Source organism: Lacerta agilis, chromosome 6 (assembly GCF_009819535.1).
Source record: "Lacerta agilis isolate rLacAgi1 chromosome 6, rLacAgi1.pri, whole genome shotgun sequence".
NCBI lineage: Eukaryota > Metazoa > Chordata > Lepidosauria > Squamata > Lacertidae > Lacerta > Lacerta agilis.
In genome coordinates, this window is record NC_046317.1 from 85,171,102 (window position 1) to 85,194,885 (window position 23,784).

A 23,784-nucleotide genomic window follows, 5' to 3' on the forward strand; every position below is an offset into this window, starting at 1 on the left:
TGAGCTTTTTGGGGTGCAGGGCAAAAATGTTGATCACGATCTACCTGTTGGACGTGCCTGGTGTAAGGCAACTTCCTATGTTCCTATGCGCTGTAATCCAACAACATCTGGAGTGCCACTAGGATGAATGGACCTGTCCGTTTCAGTTCCCTCAATTTCTCCTTCGGGTAGTGAAAAGCGGGATATCAAATCCAAACTCTTCTTCTTCTTCTCATTCCCCCAACCTTAAATTCAGTTTTCCACAATTTTGCAGCAACCTGTGAATTGTTTCTTTAAAAAAAAAAATCTTAATGAAAAGTTATCAGCATTTTAGCATGAATTTCTTCTACTCAATGTATCTTTGTATGAATTTTTGCCCAATAGACATATTTTTGCAAATCAGTTTCCCTTAATATAATGCATGTTTCTATGCTATTTTCACTCGTGCATTTCACCACATTTTCACCACATTTTCCCCTTGTATATGCAGGGTCCCCCCCACACACATGTGACTTGACCAGAAAACTGTAATTTGCAGAACTGATTTTCAAATGATGGCTGTGTTTCAGTTCTCCTATTGCTTTGGAAAGTGTGAATTAGGTTTGCCTTTAAATGTAACCGGAATAAAATTTCCTCCCCGTCCTTAGGTGCCGCAGGTTACCCACCTCTGTCCTACAGGGTTCCTAGCCCCGGACAGCAGCTCAACACCTCTCAAAAGCAACACCTCTCAAAAGAAGCAAACTCCTGCAGAGCAATATGGCAGAAAGTATCCTTTCTAGCCTACAATGGATTGAAACTGGTTACTTCCAGCATTTCTGGAGGGAACTGTGAGGCTGGATCTTGAGTTTCTTGGGGCACAAGAGTTTAACAAAAGCTCTCCGGAAGCTGTGGTGGCAGAGGGGGTAAAGGACAGGGTTGATGGCAGAATTGACCCACAGAAGCCAGAAGGAGGTCTCATACCAGTACTCGGGGACACAGTGACCGTGACACGCAGCTCGGATAATCATGAGAAGAGTGTACGGTGCCCAGCAGAGTCCAAAAATCCCCACTATAACGGCCAGAGACTTGGCTACTTTCTTGTCTCTGGTGAGCCTAAAACGCTGGCTCATGTTCTGGGAAGCCACCTTCATCCGTTTCTCTAGAGAAAGAGTAGATGCTGAGTGTTTGTAGTTCTTTTTGATGAAAAGCTTTGCTTTGCTGCCGGTAAACCCAGAGCTCTCTATGCTCGAATTCTTGACATTCGTACTCTCTTTGCTGCTTTCTTCTTGGGCGTCCCATTTTGGGACACCCAGAGTTTCCGCCAGGTCTCTCTGCTCCCACTTGCAGCATTTCATGGAGAGCTTGGCTTCAGGGCTCATTTCGATCTCCTCCACAAAGTTCTGGTTCTGAGCCTCATGCACCACATCCAAGCGGGCTTTGGTGCGCCTCTGGATGTTCAGGTAAATGCTCAAGTTGAAAAAGGCGACACTGATGAATGGGGTGAAAAACTCGATCGTGGAGGCCGTGATGAGGAAATACCAGTTGTAGAAAAACTCAGCATAGCATTCCCCGTCGGGTATGATGCTTCGGCCGGATATGTACTCCCAGCTAATAATTGCAGGTCCATAGAGCAGGAAGGCTAAGACCCACACCATCGCCATCTTGAACACGGCTTGCTTGGTGTCCCCTTGCTGAGCTCTGTAGGACACCTGTAAAGGGAGAACATGGAGTTGTTTTTTCTTTAGATTACCAACCTTTTTAGGCCCATGGGCGCACTTGGATATTTGAGCAAGTGCTGTGGGTACCACTTCTCGCCCGTCTCTCCTGGACCAGCCCCACCCAAGGCACAGCAAGAGGAAGCAAGCAGGCACACACTTCACTTTCCCAAGTGATCTGTATAAAAGTCAGAACCAGTAGAAGGAGTCCGAACCTTGAAAAGCGCATAGAGCCAAAAGAGGAAGTGGGACAGAGTGTCTCTCTTCCAACTTCCTCCTTCAGCAATATGTACTTCTCAAGGGAGAAAAGGGTAACTTTTTCATCTCATGGTTAATGGGGCAGTGAGTCGGGTGGCTGACAGGCTTTTGGGGGCAACAACAGAAGAGCTCAAGGGTATCATTGCACCCCACAGGCATTGTATTGGGAGGGGCTTCGACAATATCAGAAAACTTTTCTGAGAAATTTCAGGTCAGCCGTTTAAAATTCTGAAAGAAGGAGAAGTAAATGAAGGACATGAAGAACGGTGTCATATGATGATTGCAGGGTCCAGGTTGGTTCATATGGTCTTTGAGTTATTGCAGTCCTGTGCTGTTTAAGGCTTTATAGTTCAAAACCAGCACTTTGAATTGGGCCCGTAATCTAATTGGCAGCCAGTGCATTTGGGCCAGGATCAGTGTAATCTGCTCAAATCATCTTGCCCTGGTGAGCAAGCTGGCTGCTGAATTCTGCACCAGCTGAAGTTTCTGAACTGTATTCACAGGCAGCCCCACATTTATTGTGGTGCAGTAATCTAAGTAATCTAATGGGACGTGGGTGGCACTGTGGGTTAAACCACAGAGCCTAGGGCTTGCTGATCAGAAAGTCGGCAGTTCGAATCCCCACGACGGGGTGAGCTCCCGTTGCTCGGTTTCTGCTCCTGCCCACCTAGCAGTTTGAAAGCACGTCAAAGTGCAAGTAGATAAATAGGTATCGTTCTGGCGGGAAGGTAAACGGCGTTTCTGTGCACTGCTCTGGTTCGCCAGAAGCGGCTTAGTCATGCTGGCCACATGACCCGGAAGTTGTATGCCTGCTCCCTCAGCCAATAAAGTGAGATGAGCACCGCAACCCCAGAGTCATCCGCAACTGGACCTAATGGTCAGGGGTCACTTTACCTTTACCTAATCTAAGCTAGAGGTTACCAGAGCATAGATGACAGAAATTAGGCTATCCCTGCCCAGATGGGGGGTGCAGCTGGGCCAGCAGCTGTAGGTGATTGAAGGCACTCTGCCCTACTGAGGCTACCTGAACCGCAACCGACAGCAAAGGATCCAGAGGTTCCCTCCAAGCTACATACCCACTCCTTCAGAGGGAGTGTAAACCCATAAAGAGCAGTTGGGGCGTATTAGCACTGGAGGTTTGCATAGTTAAAGCTATGGTTTTCCCAGTAGTAATGTACGGAAGTGAGAGCTGGACCATCAAGAAGGCTGATCGCCGAAGAATTGATGCTTTTGAATTATGGTGCTGGAGGAGACTCTTGAGAGTCCCATGGACTGCAAGAAGATCAAACCTATCCATTCTCAAGGAAATCGGCCCTGAGTGCTCACTAGAAGGACAGATCCTGAAGTTGAGGCTCCAGTACTTTGGCCACCTCATGAGAAGAGAAGACTCCCTGGAAAAGACCCTGATGTTGGGAAAGATGGAGGGCAGAAGGAGAAGGGGACGACAGAGGATGAGATGGTTGGACAGTGTTCTCGAAGCTACTAACATGAGTTTGGCCAAACTACGGGAGGCAGTGAAGGATAGGCATGCCTGGCGTGCTCTGGTCCATGGGGTCATGAAGAGTCGGACACGACTGAACGACTGAACAACAAAACTGGACAGAACAAATGGCTTAAAAGAAGAGCTGTTTTAGTCTGCTATGCAGTAATCTCAGAATTTCTGGAGCATGTTCTGTACTTAAAAAAAGAAAAAGAAATGATCAATGCATTTGCATAAAAGCAATGCTAGTTATATCATTAGTGTGAAAAGCATAAAGAGGCTTTTAGTCTCTCAACCTGCTACATATCATTTATTAATATTTGAAGGTGGGGTGTTGTTCTTCTTTTGACGCTCCATCAATTTGTTCATTAACTCATGTGCTGAAATGCATCGTGCTAAATGAAATTAATATCAGTGCAGCCATTTGAGTTTATCCTGGGGCATGATGATCCATCACAGGTCCCCAAAGAGATTGTGCAGGTAAAAATAAGGAAATGCTTGGTTTTGCTGCCCTGTCTTGCCACCGGATTGCCCCCGAAACACCCCTTTTGGGGGGGACTTACAAGGGTGTGAATTCCATTGGCTTAAATTCTAGCAGCACAGCCCTGGTTGAGCCAGGATGAGGGAGTTATGTTGGCATAAAGGTAAAGGGACCCTTGACCATCAGGTCCAGTCGTGTCCGACTCTGGGGTTGTGGCGCTCATCTCGCTCTATAGGCCGAGGGAGCTGGCGTTTGTCTGCAGACAGCTTCCAGGTCATGTGGCCAGCATAACAAAGCCGCTTCTGGCGAACCAGAGCAGCACATGGAAACGCCGTTTACCTTCCCGCTGGAGCGGTCCCTATTTATCTACTTGCACTTTGATGTGCTTTCAAACTGCTAGGTGGGCAGGAGCTGGGACCGAGCAACGGGAGCTCACCCCGTCATGGGGATTCGAACCGCCGACCTTCTGATCAGCAAGCCCTAGGCTCTGTGGTTTAACCCACAGTGCCACCTGGGTCCCTGTTTATGTTGGCATAAACACCCATAATTAAAAATGTACACTAAAACAACCCTATGAAAATAGCACAGCAATTAAAACAGAGGAGTCAGGTGTATAGATCAAGGGAACGCCTGTGTAAACAGGTGTGTTTTCAAAAGCCCACAGAATGCCAGTACAGATGGCGGTCTCTTGCATTTCAGCAGGGAGTGCATTCCACATATATATCTGCAGCTCAGGATAACACATCATGCATCTGATTAAGAGAACTGAAATCCACAAAAGCTTTCAACATAATACATAATGTTTGTTTTTAAGGTTCCATAGGACTCTCTGGGTGGTATTTACCTAGTGAACTCCATTGGCGAAAGCCCTCTCTCACTTCCTCCCCATGCCCCCTGAAATTGGCTCTCTGTGTGTGTTGGGAGAACCCCCGGAACACCAGGTGGGACAAGGGACGGAAGGCGAGGAGGGACCCTTCCAGCTGGCACAATGTTGAATTCCACCCACCATAATTCTTTTTGCTGCATAACACTAACACACAATTTTCACTTGTGTTATGTGACCTAAGGCAAACAAAAGAAACAGACGTTTCTTTTAAGTGCATCTGCTGATGTTTCCCACTGAACTTTCCTCTTAAAAGCGTGACTGCTACGTGCAGATTATCTACTTATGTTAATGGCCAGCTTTATCTATCTGCTTTCCCCCAGACTTACTGCTGTGAGCAGCAATGAAAGGGGATGAGAGAAAGGTAGGGGGGGACTTGGGGTAATGGAAGTGATTTCTTTGGCCTTAGACAACCAGGCACTAATGGATTAAGATGGGCATTTAAAAAGCGAATGCTTCCTTCCACTAGGCTAGCAACTTAAAAATGGCATCTATTTTGGCTGATAGAACCTGGGCAGGAGAAGAATAGAGTGGATTTTTGTGTGAAGGGAGGCGCTGTAGCCTCGTTTTCATCACCCCAAAATTGGGGTGCCAAGAGGGGCGCGGCTTCCGGTATAGTGCTCCGGCAGTCATCAGCAGGATCGCACCATGGCCCTAATGTCTCAGCACTCTGACCTGACCCTGATGACTTGCGCCAGAGTGAGCATCTTTTGTTTCAGTGCTCTGGACACGTGCCAGAGCACCGGGCCCCCAAAATGTGACCTTCCGGGATCCAAAGAGGCTTCTGTGATTCAGCATGTCTCACTTAAAACAGTTACAGGTAGGTAGCCATGTTGGTGTGCCATAGTCAAAACATAATAAAAAATTAAACAAATTCCTTCCAATAGCACCTTAGAGACCAACTAAGTTTGTTCTTGGTATGAGTTTTCGTGGACACACACACACACACACACACACACACACACACACACACGAAAGCTCATACCAAGAACAAACTTAGTTGTCTCTAAGGTGCTACTGGAAGGATTATTTTTTATTCTGTTTTCACTTAAAACAGGACACTTTGGGGGTATGTGATAGAGCACCTGTCTTGCATGCAGAGGGCCCCAGATTCTACCCTCCACATCTCCAGATAGAATCATTGAATTTTATAGTTGTAAGGGGCCATGGAACAACTGAGTGGTTCAAAATTGGGGAAGGAGTACGACAAGGCTGTATATTGTCTCCCTGCTTATTTAACTTATATGCAGAATTCATCATGCGAAAGGCTGGGCTGGATGAATCCCAAACCGGAATTAAGATTGCCGGAAAAATATCAACAACCTCAGATATGCTGATGATACTACCTTGATGGCAGAAAGTGAGGAGGAATTAAAGAACCTTTTAATGAGGGTGAAAAATATGGTCTGAAGCTCAACATCAAAAAAACTAAGATCATGGCCACTGGTCCCATCACCTCCTGGCAAATAGAAGGGGAAGAAATGGAGGCAGTGAGAGATTTCACTTTCTTGGGATCCATGATCACTGCGGATGGTGACAGCAGTCACGAAATTAGAAGACGCCTGCTTCTTGGGAGAAAAGCAATGACAAACCTAGACAGCATCTTAAAAAGCAAAGACATCACCTTGCCGACAAAGGTCCGTATAGTTACAGCTATGGTTTTCCCAGTAGTAATGTACGGAAGTGAGAGCTGGACCATAAAGAAGGCTGATCGCCGAAGAATTGATGCTTTTGAATTATGGTGCTGGAGGAGACTCTTGAGAGTCCCATGGACTGCAAGAAGATCAAAATTATCCATTCTCAAAGAAATCAGCCCTGAGTGTTCACTAGAAGGACAGATCCTGAAGTTGAGGCTCCAGTACTTTGGCCACCTCATGAGAAGAGAAGACTCCCTAGAAAAGACCCTGATGTTGCGAAAGATGGAGGGCACAAGGAGAAGGGGACGACAGAGGATGAGATGGTTGGACAGTGTTCTCGAAGCTGCTAACATGAGTTTGGCCAAACTGCGGGAGGCAGTGGAGGATAGGCGTGCCTGGCGTGCTCTGGTCCATGGGGTCACGAAGAGTCGGACACGAGGATCATCTAGCCCAACCCCCTGCAATGCAGGAATCTTCACCCAATGAGGCGCTTGAACCCGCGGCCCTGGGATTAAGAGTCTCGTGTTCTACTGACTGAGCTCTCTAAGGGAATGTCCCTTGCCAGAAACCCTGGAGAGTTTCTCCCAGTCAGTGCCAACAATATTAAACTGGATGGGCCAATGGTTTAACTCACTACAAGGCAACTCCCCAAGTTCCTGAGTGTGCAGGAAAATGAGGATGGGCTCTGTCCTGACTTGGCACCGGTGCAGGGATTTATTCTCAGTGCAAATGCTAGCGTGGCATGAATGTTTTTGTCTAGAACCATAAGATGGTTAAATTTCTCCTCTGTGCTCGCTGCAGCCCTGATACTGATCACCTTCCTAATCCCTGGATGAAGCAATTTGCATGTTTAATAAGCCTGCATTCTAGATGCAAAGCTAATTAAAGTCAGGAGTAGTTTTCCCTAATACAAATACATGTCTGTAAACATGTCATATATAAGTATGCCCTGATTGACTGGACCTGTTAGGCAACACTTGAAGGTTTGCCTCAGCATAATACAGTACCTGAACTGGCATTTAGGGGAAGAAGGGTGATAGCTCTGTGGAAGAGCAATTGCTTCACAAGCAGAAGGTCCCAGGTTCAATCCCCGATGTCTCCAGGTACGACTGGGAAGGATTCCCTGCTTGAAAGCCTGGAGAGCTGCTGAAGGTTAGTGTAGGGACAATAGATAGACCAATGGTCTGATTTGCCAATGGGGTGCAGTGATTGAAATGCCAGCCTTGGATGGAGGAAACCCAAATCTGAACCGCACACATTTTCGTTCATGGGCTAAAGCACACTTTCTCAGCCTAACCAACTGCCTAGAATTTCTAATTAGCCCAGAGAAGCATATCATAACATGGAATGATGATATGAGTTTGGGGTGTTAAACTGTATGCCAGATCCCTCTAATCCCTGGATCCAGCAAGACTTCTAATTCCCAGAATAGCCAAGACAGCTCCTGGTGAGGTGATGGGGGATTTAGGGGTTCTGTGTGAGACGGCAAATGGATGGGGACGCCCCTCCCTCCACAGTCAGGGCAGACAATTGCAGTGATGTGAGCTACATAGAGGCAAAGCAGAAAACTAGAGAGAGATGGAGTAATGTATGATTTCTGTTTGTATCCAAGGCTGCAGCTATGGGAGAAACAAAGTGCTCCTGGGGTGTTGACGCTGTGAACCCCTCCATCGTAGGCTCAGGTTGAATGTATATGTGTGTAAATAAACCACATATCCTAAAAAGACCACAGTCTCCATTGTCCCTCATTCCAAGGAAACCAAAACCTGGGAAAGCGCCTGGAAACCCCTGGGATCTCACGCTGCTCGGAGATTGGGATGGCATGCAACCATAACAATAACAACCAGTGAAAGGCAGGCAGATGATCACATATTTCACGGCTGCGTAGCCAGGGGCTGAGGAAGGGGGGCGCGATGGAGGCAATCTGCCCTGTGTGTCACCACTGGGGGGGGTGTGACAAAATGCCAGGCGGCACTCACCGCAGGGCCTGCAGCATGCCACGCGTCTCTTCTGTCTCAAATAGTCTGCCCACCGCTTCCCCCAGCTGAGTGGGAGGAGGCAGGCCCCGCAGAGCACCCTGCCCCGGCTGGCCTTGCCACATGGGCGGCTGGCCCTGCCCCTGGGCGCAGAGCGGCTGACCGGCTTGCTCTGCCGCTGTGCGTAGCTCCTAGTTTTATATGTTGTTTATCTCTGCTTGTCACCTGGTGGGAAAACTGAGTTGGCAACATGGACACAGCAATCCTTCGCAAATGCCATTTTTAGTATTTTAAATCTTCCATCGTCTTTTGCTCCACCGTAGCTCTGATAACCTATTACAAAGAAATGTTTCAGCTACACCTTTCTCCTCTTTTCCTTCTTCTTCTTTTTAGTTTTATTTTGACATGCTACCTACCCACTTAGCTATCATTGCCATTGGAAGGTTTTTCTGCAGCAAAAGGATTGAATCTGGGTTCTTGCGCAAAATCCGGTTCTCTTCCTCTGGTAATACTGCTAGTGCTAGCTTTTGGGAGTTTTAAGAGTAACTTTCTAGTCCTCATGACTGTGCTGAAAATTTTGAAAACAGGAAGATAGCATGTAGAGAGTGTAAGAATGGCTATCAAACTAAAGGCAGCCGTGATGGAGGATTTATGATCAGAGGGTAGGACTTTCTCTATGGTTCTATTTATACAAAGTCCAATTTCATTATTTGTCACTCTCATATGTGCTCCTTTCTCCCCCTCTACCACCCAACTATCTGCATTTTTGTGTGTGTAAATACATGTACCAATAAAAGTGGTGGTGGTGGTGGGGAATACGAACATTTACAATCAGTCACAAAACCTTGCATATTAACTACAGAGCTGCATTTCTTTTAATTATTATTTATTGCATTTCCAGAAGGGTAGCTATGCTACTCTGTTGTAATAAGATAGCAGAAAGTCTTGCGGCGCAAGTTTATGGCATTACATTTCCATGGACTACAGTCCATTTCATCATATCCATGGTGTATTGTCCTGAGTTGTAGGTATATTTAAACATGGGGTTGGGAAGCAGGAATGGTAAGCAGTGAGGTCGGGAGGAAATGAGATGCAGAAAAGTGTAGACAGTGATAATTATGCATCATTACCATTGACCAGTCACTTGTTTTGCTGCTGCTAGCTTTAATCAAATGTCGGGTAGCAAGAATTCAGAATTCTGTGCACACAAGTGGGCAGACTACATCAAGCAAATATTTCTGAAAGTGATCCTTCCTACAGTCTCACCCACACCACATATTTAAAGTGCATTTATAGTATCTGAATAGCTATAGCCTCCCCCAAAGAATCTTGGTGACTGTAATTTAGTCTTCGCAGAGCTACGGTTCCCAGCACACTTAACAAACTGCAATTCCCAGTTTGCTTGAAATGTATGGTGTGGGTATTCTGCTTGGAACAGGGAAGACAGTTACAAGCATTGGTGAGCAGGACACTTTCTGCTCTGTTGCAACAATTGTCCTTTAAACAGATGTCCTCTGACTGCAAGGGGGGGGGAATAGGTATAAATACAAAGGAAAATTTCTGGATGCCAAGATCCAAGTTTGGGCCACATTCTCTTTGGTGAGAGAACTCCAGCAGAGATTTAAAATCACAAAATATACAGCAAAGCAAAGCAAAGCATGGAAATATAGGCTGTTAGAACCTTCAAATGTGCCCTTGTCAGTTCCAAAACTTTCCTCGTCTCCCAGAATGGGGAAAAGACCACACGTTTGGTAAGATAAAAATGGTTTACTTACAAATGCTTCAAAGGTCAGTTTCATGTGCTTTTCCACACACCGGTCAGAAAAGTTGCATAAGCAGTAAAACTTGACTTTATTACAAAGTGGTGGAAATCCCTAATGATTGCTATAGGAACTCAAGAGTGGCTTGTGAGAGCCATGCGGTCTGAGCTTGGAACAACCAGTTCCGACATCCTCACACATTGAGCTTCTCTGGTAGTCTGAGGGGAACGAAGACTTGATTATCTAGTCCCTCTTAAGATGAGCTAAGCCTGGCACGACAGCTTACTCTATAGTTTTAACCCCTTTGTGCATTAATTACTGTAAGCTTAAGCATGTTGGTTATATGGAGCTGGCTATCCTACAGTCAGAAGGGGCTAGAATCACAAGGTCCTTTTAAAGGAGTTGTAGATGCCTCCAAAAGGCACCAGCTGCTCCTGATATTGGCCCCTACACTCCCTAGCAGTTTCCACCTTCTTTAGCGGTGCCAGTTTCAGACCCTGGCTTGGAATGGCTTCTGCCTTCCTAAATATCTGTCCCTGTGCTCCACCCTGCTCTGCTGCCTCAACTTCCTTTGTGCTGAGCTGCCTCTGGTCAGTGGCCAGCCCCGCCTGTGAGTTTGGTTCTAGCATGACACAGCAATGGGAAGGGCCATAGCTCAGTGGCAGAGCATCTGCTTTGCTCTCCGAAGGTCCCAGGTTCAATCACTGGCATCTCCAGGTAACTCTGGGAGAGACCCCTGCCTGAAACTCTGGAGAGCCACTGACTGTCAGTGTAGACAGTAATAACCTAGATGGACCATTGGCCTGATAGCTCAGGTGGTTAGAGCGTGGTGCTGATAACGCCTAGTGTCAGGAGAGCCCCCTCCCTTCCACTGCGACCGGGATCGCAGGAGTTTTTAGAGTACAGAGACCCACATCCGCTGTTTACGAGCTACTCCTCCTCCTCCCCCAGTGGGAGCTCGCATACCACACATTCCTCAGGAGGGGAAGGAGAGGGGGAGACAGAAAGGCAATGCAAAGGCTTAGAAGGGGTCGGAGAGCCGGAACAGCACCGGGAAAGCAGAGATAGAGGTCAGGTTCTCACGCTATGTGGTGGGTCAAAGAGGGGGAGAAGGAGGGGCTTCAGGTTTTCGAAGCTGCTCTGTTGGAAGGGAAACCGAAAGAGTTCATTCCTGGACTCTGATTAGTAGAGAAAGGACGTTTGAGACTTTGCTTTGCTCTATATAGCTTGCACAATAAAGAACTTAGTTTTTAGAAGTTCTTTGCCTTGGACTGTTACTCATGAGCAACCACTAAGCGTCCTTACACCTAGGTTGCAAGTTCGATGCTGCATATTCTTGCATTGCAGAGGGTCAGACTAGATCAGACTAGACTCAGCCCTCCATATGTTTTGGGACTACAACTTCCATCATCCCTGACCACTGGTCCTGTTAGCTAGGAATGATGGGAGTTGTAGTCCCAAAATGTATGGAGGCTCGAGTTCGCCTATGGCTGGACTAGATGATCCACAAAGCCCATTGGAACTCTACAATTCTATGATTCAGTATAAGTCAGCTTCCTAGGTTCCTATGCTGTGAAATATAAATCTTCATAGTCTTGCATTTTCTTTTCTTTTACACAGGATTTCAGAGAAGCAGGTGATAAGGCTAGAGGATCAGGGGCAAAATTTAAGAGGGGAATAGGCAAACAAACAGCAGCAATCCATCAGAGACAATCAACTCTTTTGCACAGTCACTACTCACCGCTCTTGTTACCGAGAGGAATCTGTCATAGCTAATCAGCACAATGTTGAAGACCGACGTGGTGCACAGCAGATAATCAACCACCAGCCAGAGCTTGCAAAAGCTTCTTCCGAAAGTCCACCTGCCAGTTAGCACGTAGGGCACGTAAAGTGGAATGCAAAAGGCACCTGAAATGAGAGAGTTCATTTTATGTTTCCTTTGAATCACATCAGCAAGGCCAAGAAGGGAGTTGTGTCACCTGGGCAGCCCAGGACCTCCATACATACACACTGCCTGGGCTTGTGCCCCGAGGAGGTCACTTCAGTGCTGCTGTTGCACCAGTTTCACTTCAGCCCCAGAGGTTCACTCCATTGTCTCTCGGACACCAACAACAACTTTGCATTTCCTCTGCTGCATTCTGGCCTCACGAACAGGGCGCTGACTGTGTACAGCTCAAAGTGTATGTATTGTACAACACCAACTTCCACTGTCTGCTGCTTGCCTCACCAATCATAATCTTAACCGTTCCATGAGTTGCTGTGATATTACAAATGTTGATTGGGATGGATCAGTCACGAAACATTGACCGTCTCTGAAACTGCTGTTAGGAAAGTAGACGCTCATTTGCAGCAGAAGGGAAAATGCACAGATTGTTTAGAGAAAGAAGTGCAGTCGTACTATTTGTGGGCAGGAGTTGATGGTTAAGGAAGAAAAATAGTAGCAGCAGCAGCAACTACTACTACTACTACTACTACTACTACTACTACTGATTACAGTAGTAGTTTCCTGTTTCACAGAATACCGATACATAAAACCATTGAGCTGGAAGGGGTGAAAGGCGAACGTCCTGCTAAATCTCATTCTAATTATTTCCACACAGACTGAACCACAGAAAGCAAACAGCAGCATGCAGGCACCCATTATTTTGCCTGGCTCACTTGTGGGCAGAACTAATGAACAATTAGCAAACTGAACGCAGGAGGAAGCTACCTTTTACCAAACCAGACCGTTGGTTTATCTAGCTTACTAATGCCTAACTCTGACCAGGCAGCTACTTTGCAGGGTTTCAGGCAGCGGTCTTCACCAGATGCTGCGGATTGAATTTGTGACCATCTGAATGCAAAGCATGTGCTACACTACTGTGCGGTAATCTCCGCTGAAATGTGCCAGTGCAGCGAGAACGAGAAACGAAGGTGAGTGGGGGCACAGCTAAAAATACATTTGGAGTCTTCGCTTTGGGGAATAAGCCCAAGATTTTGTAGATTGGCAATAAAAACTGTGTATAGCATTTGCTGGGCTATTCTGTGCATTCTTTGCAAAGTGTGGTGTAGTGGTTAAGAGTGGTAGACTGGTAATCTGGTGAACCAGGTTCGCTTCTCCGCTCTTCCACATGCAGGTGCTGGGTGACCTTGGGCTAGTCACACTTCTTTGAAGTCTCTCAGCCCCACTCACCTCACAGAAACTCTTCTTCTTCTTCTTCTTCTTCTTCTTCTTCTTCTTCTTCTTCTTCTTCTTCTTCTTCTTCTTCTTCTTCTTCTTCTTCCCCGCCCCTGCCCACTGCCTTTCTGCCCGTTAATAGCCCTGTGCTATGGGACAGGGATGGGACTGGAACAGACTCAGGCTCTGCGAAGCTGGTTATAAACCCAGGCATAGCTGTCAACCCTCCCTGCTGTTTCCCAAAGCTATAATAAGGGAATTTCCCACAAAAAAGGGAAAGGCTGACAGCTATGAACCCAGGCCAGGTGGGAAGTGTAGAGTCATTTCACTAATTTTGCCAAAGGGTCCCTCTTTGCCTCTACCAGGGAGACTTGCAGTAGGCACCCCCAAAATTATAAACCCATGCCAATTGGCCCACCTACCCTCCACTCACAGGAGTCAACTCCCAGGGGCTGGGCTTCCCCAAAGTGGGTGCACATTGTATTCAAATTGTGTGCATGTGCCGTGTCATGTGATCTATGATGAGGGGCTGGGCTTATCTGCCCCCCGACAATATTTTAGTCAAGTTGGCACTCCTGCCCCCACCCCTGTTCTGGCATGATCAGGTTGACTGCTTTTCTTCACAGCACAGTGAACAGAGCCATTCTGCAATGGGAAGACAGTGATTTCCTATTGTTCATCACTTTCGTTAAGGGCACCTCCAGATTGCAGCTGTATTCTGCAACATGTTCTGGACACAATAACAGTGCATTACTAGTGGGTTTGTTCTGTTTCAGTTTGTTCTGCGATGCTTCCCCAATATTTCCACATTATCGCTGTTTGGAAGAAAAGTTTGGCTTTGATATCCCGCTTTATCACTACCTGAAGAGTCCCAAAGCGGCTCACATTCTCCTTTCCCTTCCTCCCCCACAACAAACACTCTGTGAGGTGAGTGGGGCTGAGAGACTTCAGAGAAGTGTGACTAGCACAAGGTCACCCAGCAGCTGCATGTGGAGGAGCGGAGACACGAACCCGGTTCCCCAGATTACGAGTCTGTCGCTCTTAACCACTACACCACACTGGCTCTCGAAGAAGAGCTATAGAGCTATAGGAAGAGCTATAGAGCAATGAAAGTGGAACAAAAACGAACCAGAACATTTGTGATATACCATATTTTTCCATGTATAAGACTAGGTTTTCCCCTAAAAAAATAATGTCCAAAATGTGGGGGCATCTTATACACGGATAGATCTCTCCCCATTTTCTTAAACCGGAGTCCCCCAAAACAGGGGACATCTTATACATGGGGGCATCTTATAGGCAGAAAAATAAATTAAAAATGTTGCAGGAACTCAGCAGGAAGTTACGGGATAGGCACTGATTGGAAATGAAGCAATGTGACCACTCCAAAACTTTTGCAGGTGATAGCATCAGGAGCATCGTTTCATGACATGCCTCGAGGCGCCATTACTTTCCCAACCTTGGTACAAAGTGGTTTGGGGAATAGGCCTCATCCCAAAAAGCCCACCTAGACTTTTAAAAAGGGTCAACAAGACAAACAATATGTACTGTGCCAATCTCACAGTTTATAGTATAAATAATTTGAAAAGCCACAAGACACACTCATTCCAATGCAACGTTTATAATACATAAATAACGAGAGCAATTAATCGGTAGTTATGTACGGTCAGAAGCCCAATTATAACTGAATCAATTAATAAGGCAATCATGTTGCGATCCTAACAACAAAGCAAAAGCCAAACCGCTTTGCCAGGAAAATTGTATCAATTCCCCGTGTTTGTTCCAGTTTTTAATGTTAATTATGTAACTGATATTTTGGAATGTTATTAATTTCATCTCTCCAAGAGAAATTATTACACTCTTGCTACATGCTGATAAGATTCTATGTATCCTGTTGAGTCCAAAAGTTATTATTGTCCAACATGGGCAAATACTGCAGTAAGGAGTACTTCAGATTATGGGCTGCAATCCAGATATACCTGAAGGAACGTCTCCACCTCCATCATTCCACCCAAACACTGAGGTCCAGCTCCGAGGGCCTTCTGGTGGCTCCCTCCCTGCGAGAAGTGAGGTTACAGGGAACCAGGCAGAGGGCCTTCCCGGTAGTGGCGCCCACCCTGTGGAACGCCCTCCCATCAGAGGTCAAGGAAATAAACAACTGTCTGACTTTTAGAAGACATCTGAAGGCAGCCCATTAATTTAGGGAAGTTTTTAATGTTTGATGTTTTATTGTGCTTTTAATTCTGATGGGAGCCACCCAGAGTGGCTGGGGAAACCCAGCCAGATGGGCATGTTATAAGGAAGAAGAAGAACCAGTCATTCTTCACATCATGCAATTTGTTGTGCTGATCTATTAACCAATACACTGAGCAGAGTATAGGGATAGGTACACGTTCCCCCTAATGAAAGATCTGCTCCCATCAAGGAGGACAGGCTGCAACAGCCACTGTCTTCTGCTCACTGTCCATTGACTCAACATCGAATGGCACTGTGGATAATAATCCACATACTAATCTGGGTGTTCCCAAAATGATGAGAGTTAGAAGAAGGAGAAGGAGAAGGAGAAGGAGGAGGAGGAGGAGGAGGAGGAGGAGGAGGAGGAGGAGGAGGAGGAGGAGAAGAAGAAGAAGAAGAAGAAGAAGAAGAAGAAGAAGAAGAAGAAGAAGAAGAAGAAGAAGAAGAAGAAGAAGAAGTTGTTAACCATAACTGGGTGAGGTCCCATTGTTTTCACAAGGATTTACATTGTTCAGTGGGGCTTCTTCCCAGTACATATTGAGAGCATACCCTCAAGTGTACAAATTCAGTAGGGCACTGTCAGTTATGCCTAACTTTGGCTGGATTGGAGCCATGCCAATGATACAGATGAACAGAAGCCAGAAGGAAAACTAATAAGACAAGTTCCTAGCTTTTCTTGGGAGCCACTGTTTTAAGATTAGTAAATAGTGTGTGCAGATCATTCATCTTGCTGACAAAGCGGTGGCGGCGGCGGCAGCAGCAGCAGCAGCAGCAGCAGCAAGAATAAGACAAGTTTTCAGCTTTTCTTAGGAGCTACCATTATAAAAGGAGAAGGGGACGACAGAGGATGAGATGGTTGGACAGTGTTCTCGAAGCTACTAACATGAGTTTGGCCAAACTGCGAGAGGCAGTGAAGGATAGGCGTGCCTGGCGTGCTCTGGTCCATGGGGTCACGAAGAGTCGGACACGACTGAACGACTGAACAACAACAACAACCATTATAAATGGTGTGTGCTGATCATTCATATTGCTGATAAGATTAAAGAAGCAGCAGCAGCAGCAGCAATAATAATTAGTGCATTCACCAATCAATAGGGGGTCAAATTAGTGTCTCCAACCATTACAGAGGCACAGGCATGGAGCTTAGAAGTAAAAGGAACTTATGGTTGAGGCTGACCAAAAAAAAAAATCCTTTTTAAAAAGCTGTTACCTTTGGAGATCTAGTGAGAATAGAAGCTGTGCTTTGTTCCTAAGAAGAAGTACAATGGGGTGTGGGGTGGGGGAATGGAGCATATATGCAAATGCTTGACAACCTTGGTTTTATGCAAGAAACATTGCTTTATTAAAGATTTGTAGTGTGTAAGGTTTTAGTTCATTGTTAAAGCGAATCTCTCTCTCTCTCTCTCTCTCTCTCTCTCTCTCTCTCTCTCTCTTTCTCTCTCACTTTGGAGAGCCCTCCTGCATGGGACCCAGAGGCCGTCTAAAACAATATTCTGTTTCCAAAGCCAGCCAGATGCTTCTACAAAGCCCCACTAGCAGGGATGAAAAACATATCATATCTAATCACTTGATTCAGCAATACATTTGAGATAGAATTCACAGAAATATATTGCCTTGATATTACCTTTAAAGGGCTTCTGGTGTATCCTGTACTCTGGGAACTTCAAGCCGAGTAAGGACTGCAAAGGATATAGCAGTTCTCCCTCCACCCCTCTCTTTCTCCCTTTCTCTCTCTCTCTCTCTCTCTCTCTCTCTCTCTCTCTCTCTCACACACACACACACACACACACAATGTTGCGCCCTCCAAATGATTTGGACAACAACTTCTATCATCCTTGACCGCGTCAGCCATGTTGGCCTGGGCCTGATGGAAGTTGTGTTCCAAAACAGCCATTGATATGAGTGAAAGTATCCCTTAGTAATTAGCTGTGACTAAGCTATTTAGCAATTATTTTAATTAACAACCAATACTTCGGATTGAGGCTGAAGCCTAATTCACAGCCAGTGCAGTCATCAAAGAACTGACTGAATCTGCCTGTGTTTTTATACCCTGATGGAAGATGAGTTACTGCCAACTTCATTTTCTTATCCATCTTCAAAGAGAGCCCCACACAGAGTATACTGTACTGTCTTGAAGTATGCCCAGATTATACACTGAAGTTACATAGACGACTCCTGCTAAATCCCCTTCCATCATCATAAATTAATTCTCATTGCTGCTGCTCTTGCCTCTTATCCCTTCCACTGTTTTACAGGTGTGGGGATCATCAGGCCAGGAGAGCAAATGTGGCCCTCTGCCTAGCCCTTGTCATCCCAGCCGAACAAGCCTCTGAAGGAAGAGGGACACGAAGCAAGGCCTCCATGATAGAAGTAGTGGGTGTGCAGGCTGATAAGGGCATACACAGTCCTTCAGAGAGCCTGGCCCCACCTGGTACAGCCATACCTTGGAAGCCAAACACCTTGACACTCGAATGTTTTGGCTTCCGAATCCTGCAAACCCGGAAGTGAGTGTTCCAGTTTGCGAATGTTCTTTTGGAACCTGAATGTCCGGCATGGCTTCCGATTGGCTTCAGGAGCTTCCTGCAGCCAATCGGAAGCTGTGCCTTGGTTTCTGAACATTTTGGAAGTTGAACGGACTTCCGGAATGGATTCCGTTTGGCTTCCAAGGTACAATTGTCTATTGAATTGTGCCTGGAAAAGCACTGGAGGTCAATACAAATTGCATTAAATCAAAGCAGTGTGTTCTGCAAAGGCTAACCCAAGTAACACTCTGCATTTTGCACCAGCTGAAATTTGTCTACACTCTCACGGGCAGCCCCATATAGAATGTATTACATTAATTTAATCTAGACATGTCCAAGCAGGCCTGTGTCACTGTGACCAGGTCTGCCTTCTTCAGGAAAGAGCACAGCTGGTGAAACTGTGCAAAGACACTGCTTGCCACAGCGGTTACTGGTACCTGAATATCCTGGAAATATACCAGATAACTGAGCACCTTCAAGCTATGAACCTCAAGTCCTTTCAACACCCCCTTTTCTCTTAGTAAAATAAAAAGCATGATCCTCTTTTGGCCCCTGGGCAATTCAGCTCCAGGGACCACCATTCGCTCCATAAGACGCACAGATATTTCCCCTTACTTTTTAGGAGGAAAAAAGTGCGTCTTATGGAGCAAAAAATACGGTACTCTTCAAGGAGAAATGATAACAATATTTTTATTAATAATCCCCTGTGCTCCTAAATCACCTGGGTATGTCAGGACATTTTGCCAGGCAGGCACTTCTGGTCAGTCTCAGGAGCAACAAATGCTCGGGTAGCACCGGATTTGGAGAGAAAGAGCAGTGCTATTGGACACAAGCTTTTCTTATCTAAAACGAAGTGGAGAAAAAATTAGTGCCCTGTCAAAGATGTGGTAATGGATGAAGTTCTGCTACAATCAGGTCTGCCAGTAAACACAAAGCTGGCTTGATATTTTCAAAGGAAGGTGTACACATAAATTGATCTTTTAAAAACAAACAAAACAGGTAAAAGCAGGAGCATATAGGAAACTATATGCAGTTAAATGGGGCTGTCTTTGTATTAGGTAGACATGCCAATGGTAGGGAGCGGGGGACACTTTTGCTTAAAAAGGGGGAATGCATGTTGATAACACCACTATAATAGGTGAAATCCATGCTCCAGAAATGCCCTCATTTGACTACTGCAGTGCATTGTTCATTGAGTTGCTCTTGGAGACAAGTCCAAAACTTCAGTTGGTTTATAACAGGGGTCAGCAAACTTTTTCAGCAGGGGGCCGGTCCACTGTCCCACAGAACCTGTGGGGGGCTGGACACACACACACACACACACACACACACACACACACACTCTCTCTCTCTCTCTCTCTCTCTCTCTCTCTCTCTCTCTCTCTCTATATATATATATATATATAATTCCTATGCACCACAAATAACCCAGAGATGCATTTTAAATAAAAGCACACATTCTACTCATGTAAAAACACGCTGATTCCTGGACCATCTGCGTGCCGGATTTAGAAGACGATTGGGCCGGCCCCGGCCCCCAGGCCTTAGTTTGCCTTCCCATGGCTTATAACATGAGAGTTAGATGGAAGGCTGCTCAAAACATTTCTCTCTAGTATTTAAGGGGGGGAAACACCCTTCATTCACTTCCATTCTGTAGCATCAAATATAACCTAAGACACATTTCTCATGGGATTAATACATCTAAAGGATCACCCGCTCTGGTTTGAATCTGCCCATTAATTTAGACCCACATCAAAGGCTCTTAATTTACCCCTGCCTTTGAAAGAAAGGTGAGTTTTGGCCAGGGGTAGGGCCATTTCAACAGTGCCACCCAAAGTTGTAGAATAATCTCTCAAGAACAGGCACTTGGCAGCTGCAATGTTGGCTTTCTGTTCCCATCATCCTTTTAGTAGATGACGGCTTTAATTTCTGTCTTGATGTTGTATTCCTGCATTTTTAAAGATACTCTTGTTATTTGCTATTCTTTGCTGTTAGTTGCCTGAAAGGTTTTCCTGAAAAAGGAGATAAAAATATGAAAGTAAATATAGTTATTTTGGTTGTTGTTTTAACACACACATTCTTAAAATAATCTCTCTCTCTCTCTCTCTCTCTCTCTCTCTCTCTCTCTCTCTCTCTCTCTGTGTGTGTGTGTGTGTGTGTTTGAATCTTGCTGACTCTCTCTGTCCACTCTGCAGCATGCAACTGAACTTTGAAATGGCCCCTTGATTCCTATTTTCCCTCAAGGGGATTTGTGAAGCCGAGTTTGCACAGGGTTGTGGCCAAAACCAATTATTTACTTTGCCGTCTAACTCCAACAGCTGTTTTCGCACATTACATACTTGCATGTGCACAGCAGTCACACAGCAAAATGTTTTGTGTGGTTTAGGAATAGACATGTGTGGATGGAAAATTCCGACAAATTCTTGAAGCTGTCCTGACATTCCATGAAGTAAAAATAATGTTCCTGCTATGTGGAAACATAATTCTGTTTTTGTATCTGCCCTATGTTAACATTATACTCCGCAATGCAAAAAGAAAAAAAAGAAAAAAAGAGGAGGTTAGGTTTATTGTTCTGGAGGGATAATCTCAGAGTTTATTTCTGCTTGCAAATCATTTGGCAAGGGACTAGTCCACCCTTTTGGGAAGCATATAATCCATTTGGGCGCATCACCTACCTAGTCTGGCATCAGTAAGAAATCTACACTGACATCCACTTTGCTTAATCCACCTTGCCCCCAGGCTGCCTGGCACATCCATCAATTTGCATTTCAGAGGTTTTGCATCTAGAGAATGATCACAGCCATATGGAACTGTGCCTCATGGCACAGAAAGATTCCCCTTTGCTCTTAGCCACTGTAAGGTGAAAACCAGGATTTGACCAAAAAAGGGGGGGGATGAGTGCTGTTGGAGGACAGATACTGTATTACACTTTGTTGGCAAAAGTGGGGAGTGGTACATGCTCAACCAACATCTGGAAATACTGGAAGTCACCCCAGGAATGAGTCACAATATTGGGTTGACTGTCGGGGATATCTGCATAATTTCATCAGCCATCTGTAGAATTATATATTCAGTCTACCGGTATCTTCATTCTCTGTAAGATGACCATGCCTGCCCCCATTCCCTGAAAAAATGAGCCCACAAAAGTTAACATCTCTGCTCCTCCAGAAACAGTAGTCCCCGCTGAGATTTTGTTCTGAGCAGTATGATAGATACATAGATAGAGGTCTGAGTAAGGGAAGCCATGGTAACAGGTAGTCAACAGCATCCACCAAGTAAACCACTATACGAGAAAGCAGCTATCTCTCTAAAGCTGGATGCTGCCCATGTGTGCCTGTCCTTGGGAACCTATGTTTTAAGGGTAGAGAATGGGGAAACCTTTGCACTTAGAGAAAAACAGGAGTAGCCCAGAGTGATTTGCGCTTTATCCTCACAAAAACTGGCAGGGCCCAGGAGCTGTGTGTGCACAGAAAACAGGTACAAGCCTCCAGTCATCCATGGCTGGAAGTCTGATGTTCTGAATGAAAGCAAGTAGTTTATGGCATGCTTCTCTACAGCACAGAGGGACATAATAATGCAGCTTATACTGGGTCAGACCAATGGTCCATCTAGCTCAGTATTGTCTACACTGGCCGGCAGTGGCTCTCCAGGGTTTCAGGCAAGAGTCTTTTGCAGCAGCACCTGGTGATGCTGGGGATTCAACCTGGGACCTTCTGCTATACCCTTCCTGGAGCATAAGGGGGGAGGGAATTGGGAAGTTACATGGTCTGTGGTGCATATCCTCTGAGCCCTAGTTCCCCTCCATGCCCCCTCTGAATCCAATCCACACCTTAGGACCCCTTCTATGGCAGTGGCTTACCCATCCCAATGTATTCATGGTGATTCATTTTCAACGTAAATTTAATATGTTCTTGGGCATACATACAGGTACATTTGATATTCTTGGAAGTGTGATCTGCAACACTGAATCCAAAGTTTTTGGACCTAAGCAGATACCCCTTACTTGGAAATGAGTCCCCTTGATCTCAGATAAAGCTAACTTTATGTCATTTCATGGGATTTTGTATCAAAAACAATGCTGCAATTGTCTTAGTTCCAAGCAACAGGGCAGACATCAGTTATGAAAGGGAGAAAAAGTGTCATTTTTCTACGCAGTGGTTCCACAGTGGAAAGAAAACATTAGTTATATAAAACTGGCTTGATAACCAGAGTAGTTCTTAATCCTGCCCACCTTTTGTTGTTACATATAGTTGCATTTGACTCTCTGCTGTTTGAAATGCTTTAGCTCGGGGAAATTACTTCCTAGCTCTAAAAGGCATAAGCAGACGAGTTAATCTTTCTAAGAACAATCTTTAACAACTTGAAATTGTGCCCCAATGGGAGTGGGGCAGGCGAAAGTCTCCCTTAGGTCCCCATTCCCCACTAATTCCTCCTGAGAAGCGATCTGGCAGAATAAAACTAAACGTCTTCTCAACGGCATCCTGCCAAGACCTTCACCGCGCGCTATCCCTTTTCCTAACGGGGTTAGACCAGCGCACAAAAGTATGAGCCACGGAGGAAGAGAGGTGAAGCCGAGGTGTGGTACTTTACCTACTAGGAAATCGGAGATGGCCAGGTTCAGAAGGAAGTAATTGTTTTGCGTCCTCAGACTGGAGTCCACCACAAAAGCCAGCATCACCAAGGCATTGCCAACGACCGTAGCCACGATCAACAAAGCCATGAGGACGGCCAGGACGATGGTCCACATGGTGGAGAAGCGCCCGGAGAGCTGGTCCCCAGCGGCCTTCTCCTGGCTCCCGGAGCCATTCAGGGGCAAAGCCACCGAGGAGCTGTCCATTTCAGCACCACGCGGCTCAGCGGCTCAGGCTGCAGGTGGGAACTGTCCGAGCCACCTCCAGCAGGGAGCGGGACGGCACACCTGCTGCCGGAGCTTGGCTCCTGCCGGGCAGACTCAACGACAACTGCCCCTGCATTGTAGACCCACACCCAGCACCCCACAAGTCTCAGCAGCACCCCGAAAGACGACTCGACCCTATCCCACCAGCAGTTCGTTTCCTAAATAGCTCTCGTGGAGATGATAAAACACAGAGATTCTGTTTCTTCGGTCTTTTGGTCTCCAGTTCTTTCCCCCGGTGGGGAGCTGGGTCCTTTCTCTTTTCCTCTCTGCCTCAGCTTTCTTCTTGCTGCGCTTTTATTTCCATGAGAGGCAGAACCACGAAGGGAGAGTAAGTGAGAAGAACTCTGCTTTGGGGATGCAGGTTTTCGCTCAGCGTGCGAAGGGTCTGGCTAGCCTCTGGGCGAAAGCGGAGGTTCGCCTCCGAAAGGTGGAGCCAAGCATCTAACCCTGGAGCTGGATGAGAGTCCGAGCAGCACCAGCTCCTCTGTGGACAGCTCCATGCTGAACAGCCATTGGCTAGCAGCCTCAAAAAACCTGCAGCCGCTCGTCTCACTCGCCGCCCGCTTTCTTGTTTCTGCCTTTAAGACGCCGCTTTGTAAAATCCACACACGGGTCGAAATACAATTAGCCCAGCCAACGAGGCAGCACTGTTTACTTTGGGACAATTAGCGAAGACTGCATGAATAATCAATAGGTCTACGTTTGCAAGATTTCCTAGGGAAATCTCTCTCTCTCTCTCTCTCTCTCTCTCTCTCTCACACACACACACTGTGTGTGTGGTAGAGAGAGAAATTTCTGTCGAAGTAAAGTAAAATAACGAGTGCT

General features: G+C 46.1%; 1 protein-coding gene across 1 annotated transcript; it reads right to left on the reverse strand.

The window, feature by feature from the left end:
• Positions 1-705: 705 nt before the first annotated feature.
• On the reverse strand, positions 706-23,196 carry HRH3 (histamine receptor H3). The gene is made up of 3 exons (XM_033151034.1): positions 22,653-23,196; positions 11,890-12,056; positions 706-1,667 (listed from the first exon to the last, which is right to left on the reverse strand). The coding sequence occupies exons 1-3, from the start codon at positions 22,897-22,899 to the stop codon at positions 780-782; spliced, it is 1,302 nt and encodes a 433-aa protein (XP_033006925.1). The 5' UTR covers positions 22,900-23,196; the 3' UTR covers positions 706-779.
• Between the last annotated feature and the right edge of the window lie 588 nt (positions 23,197-23,784).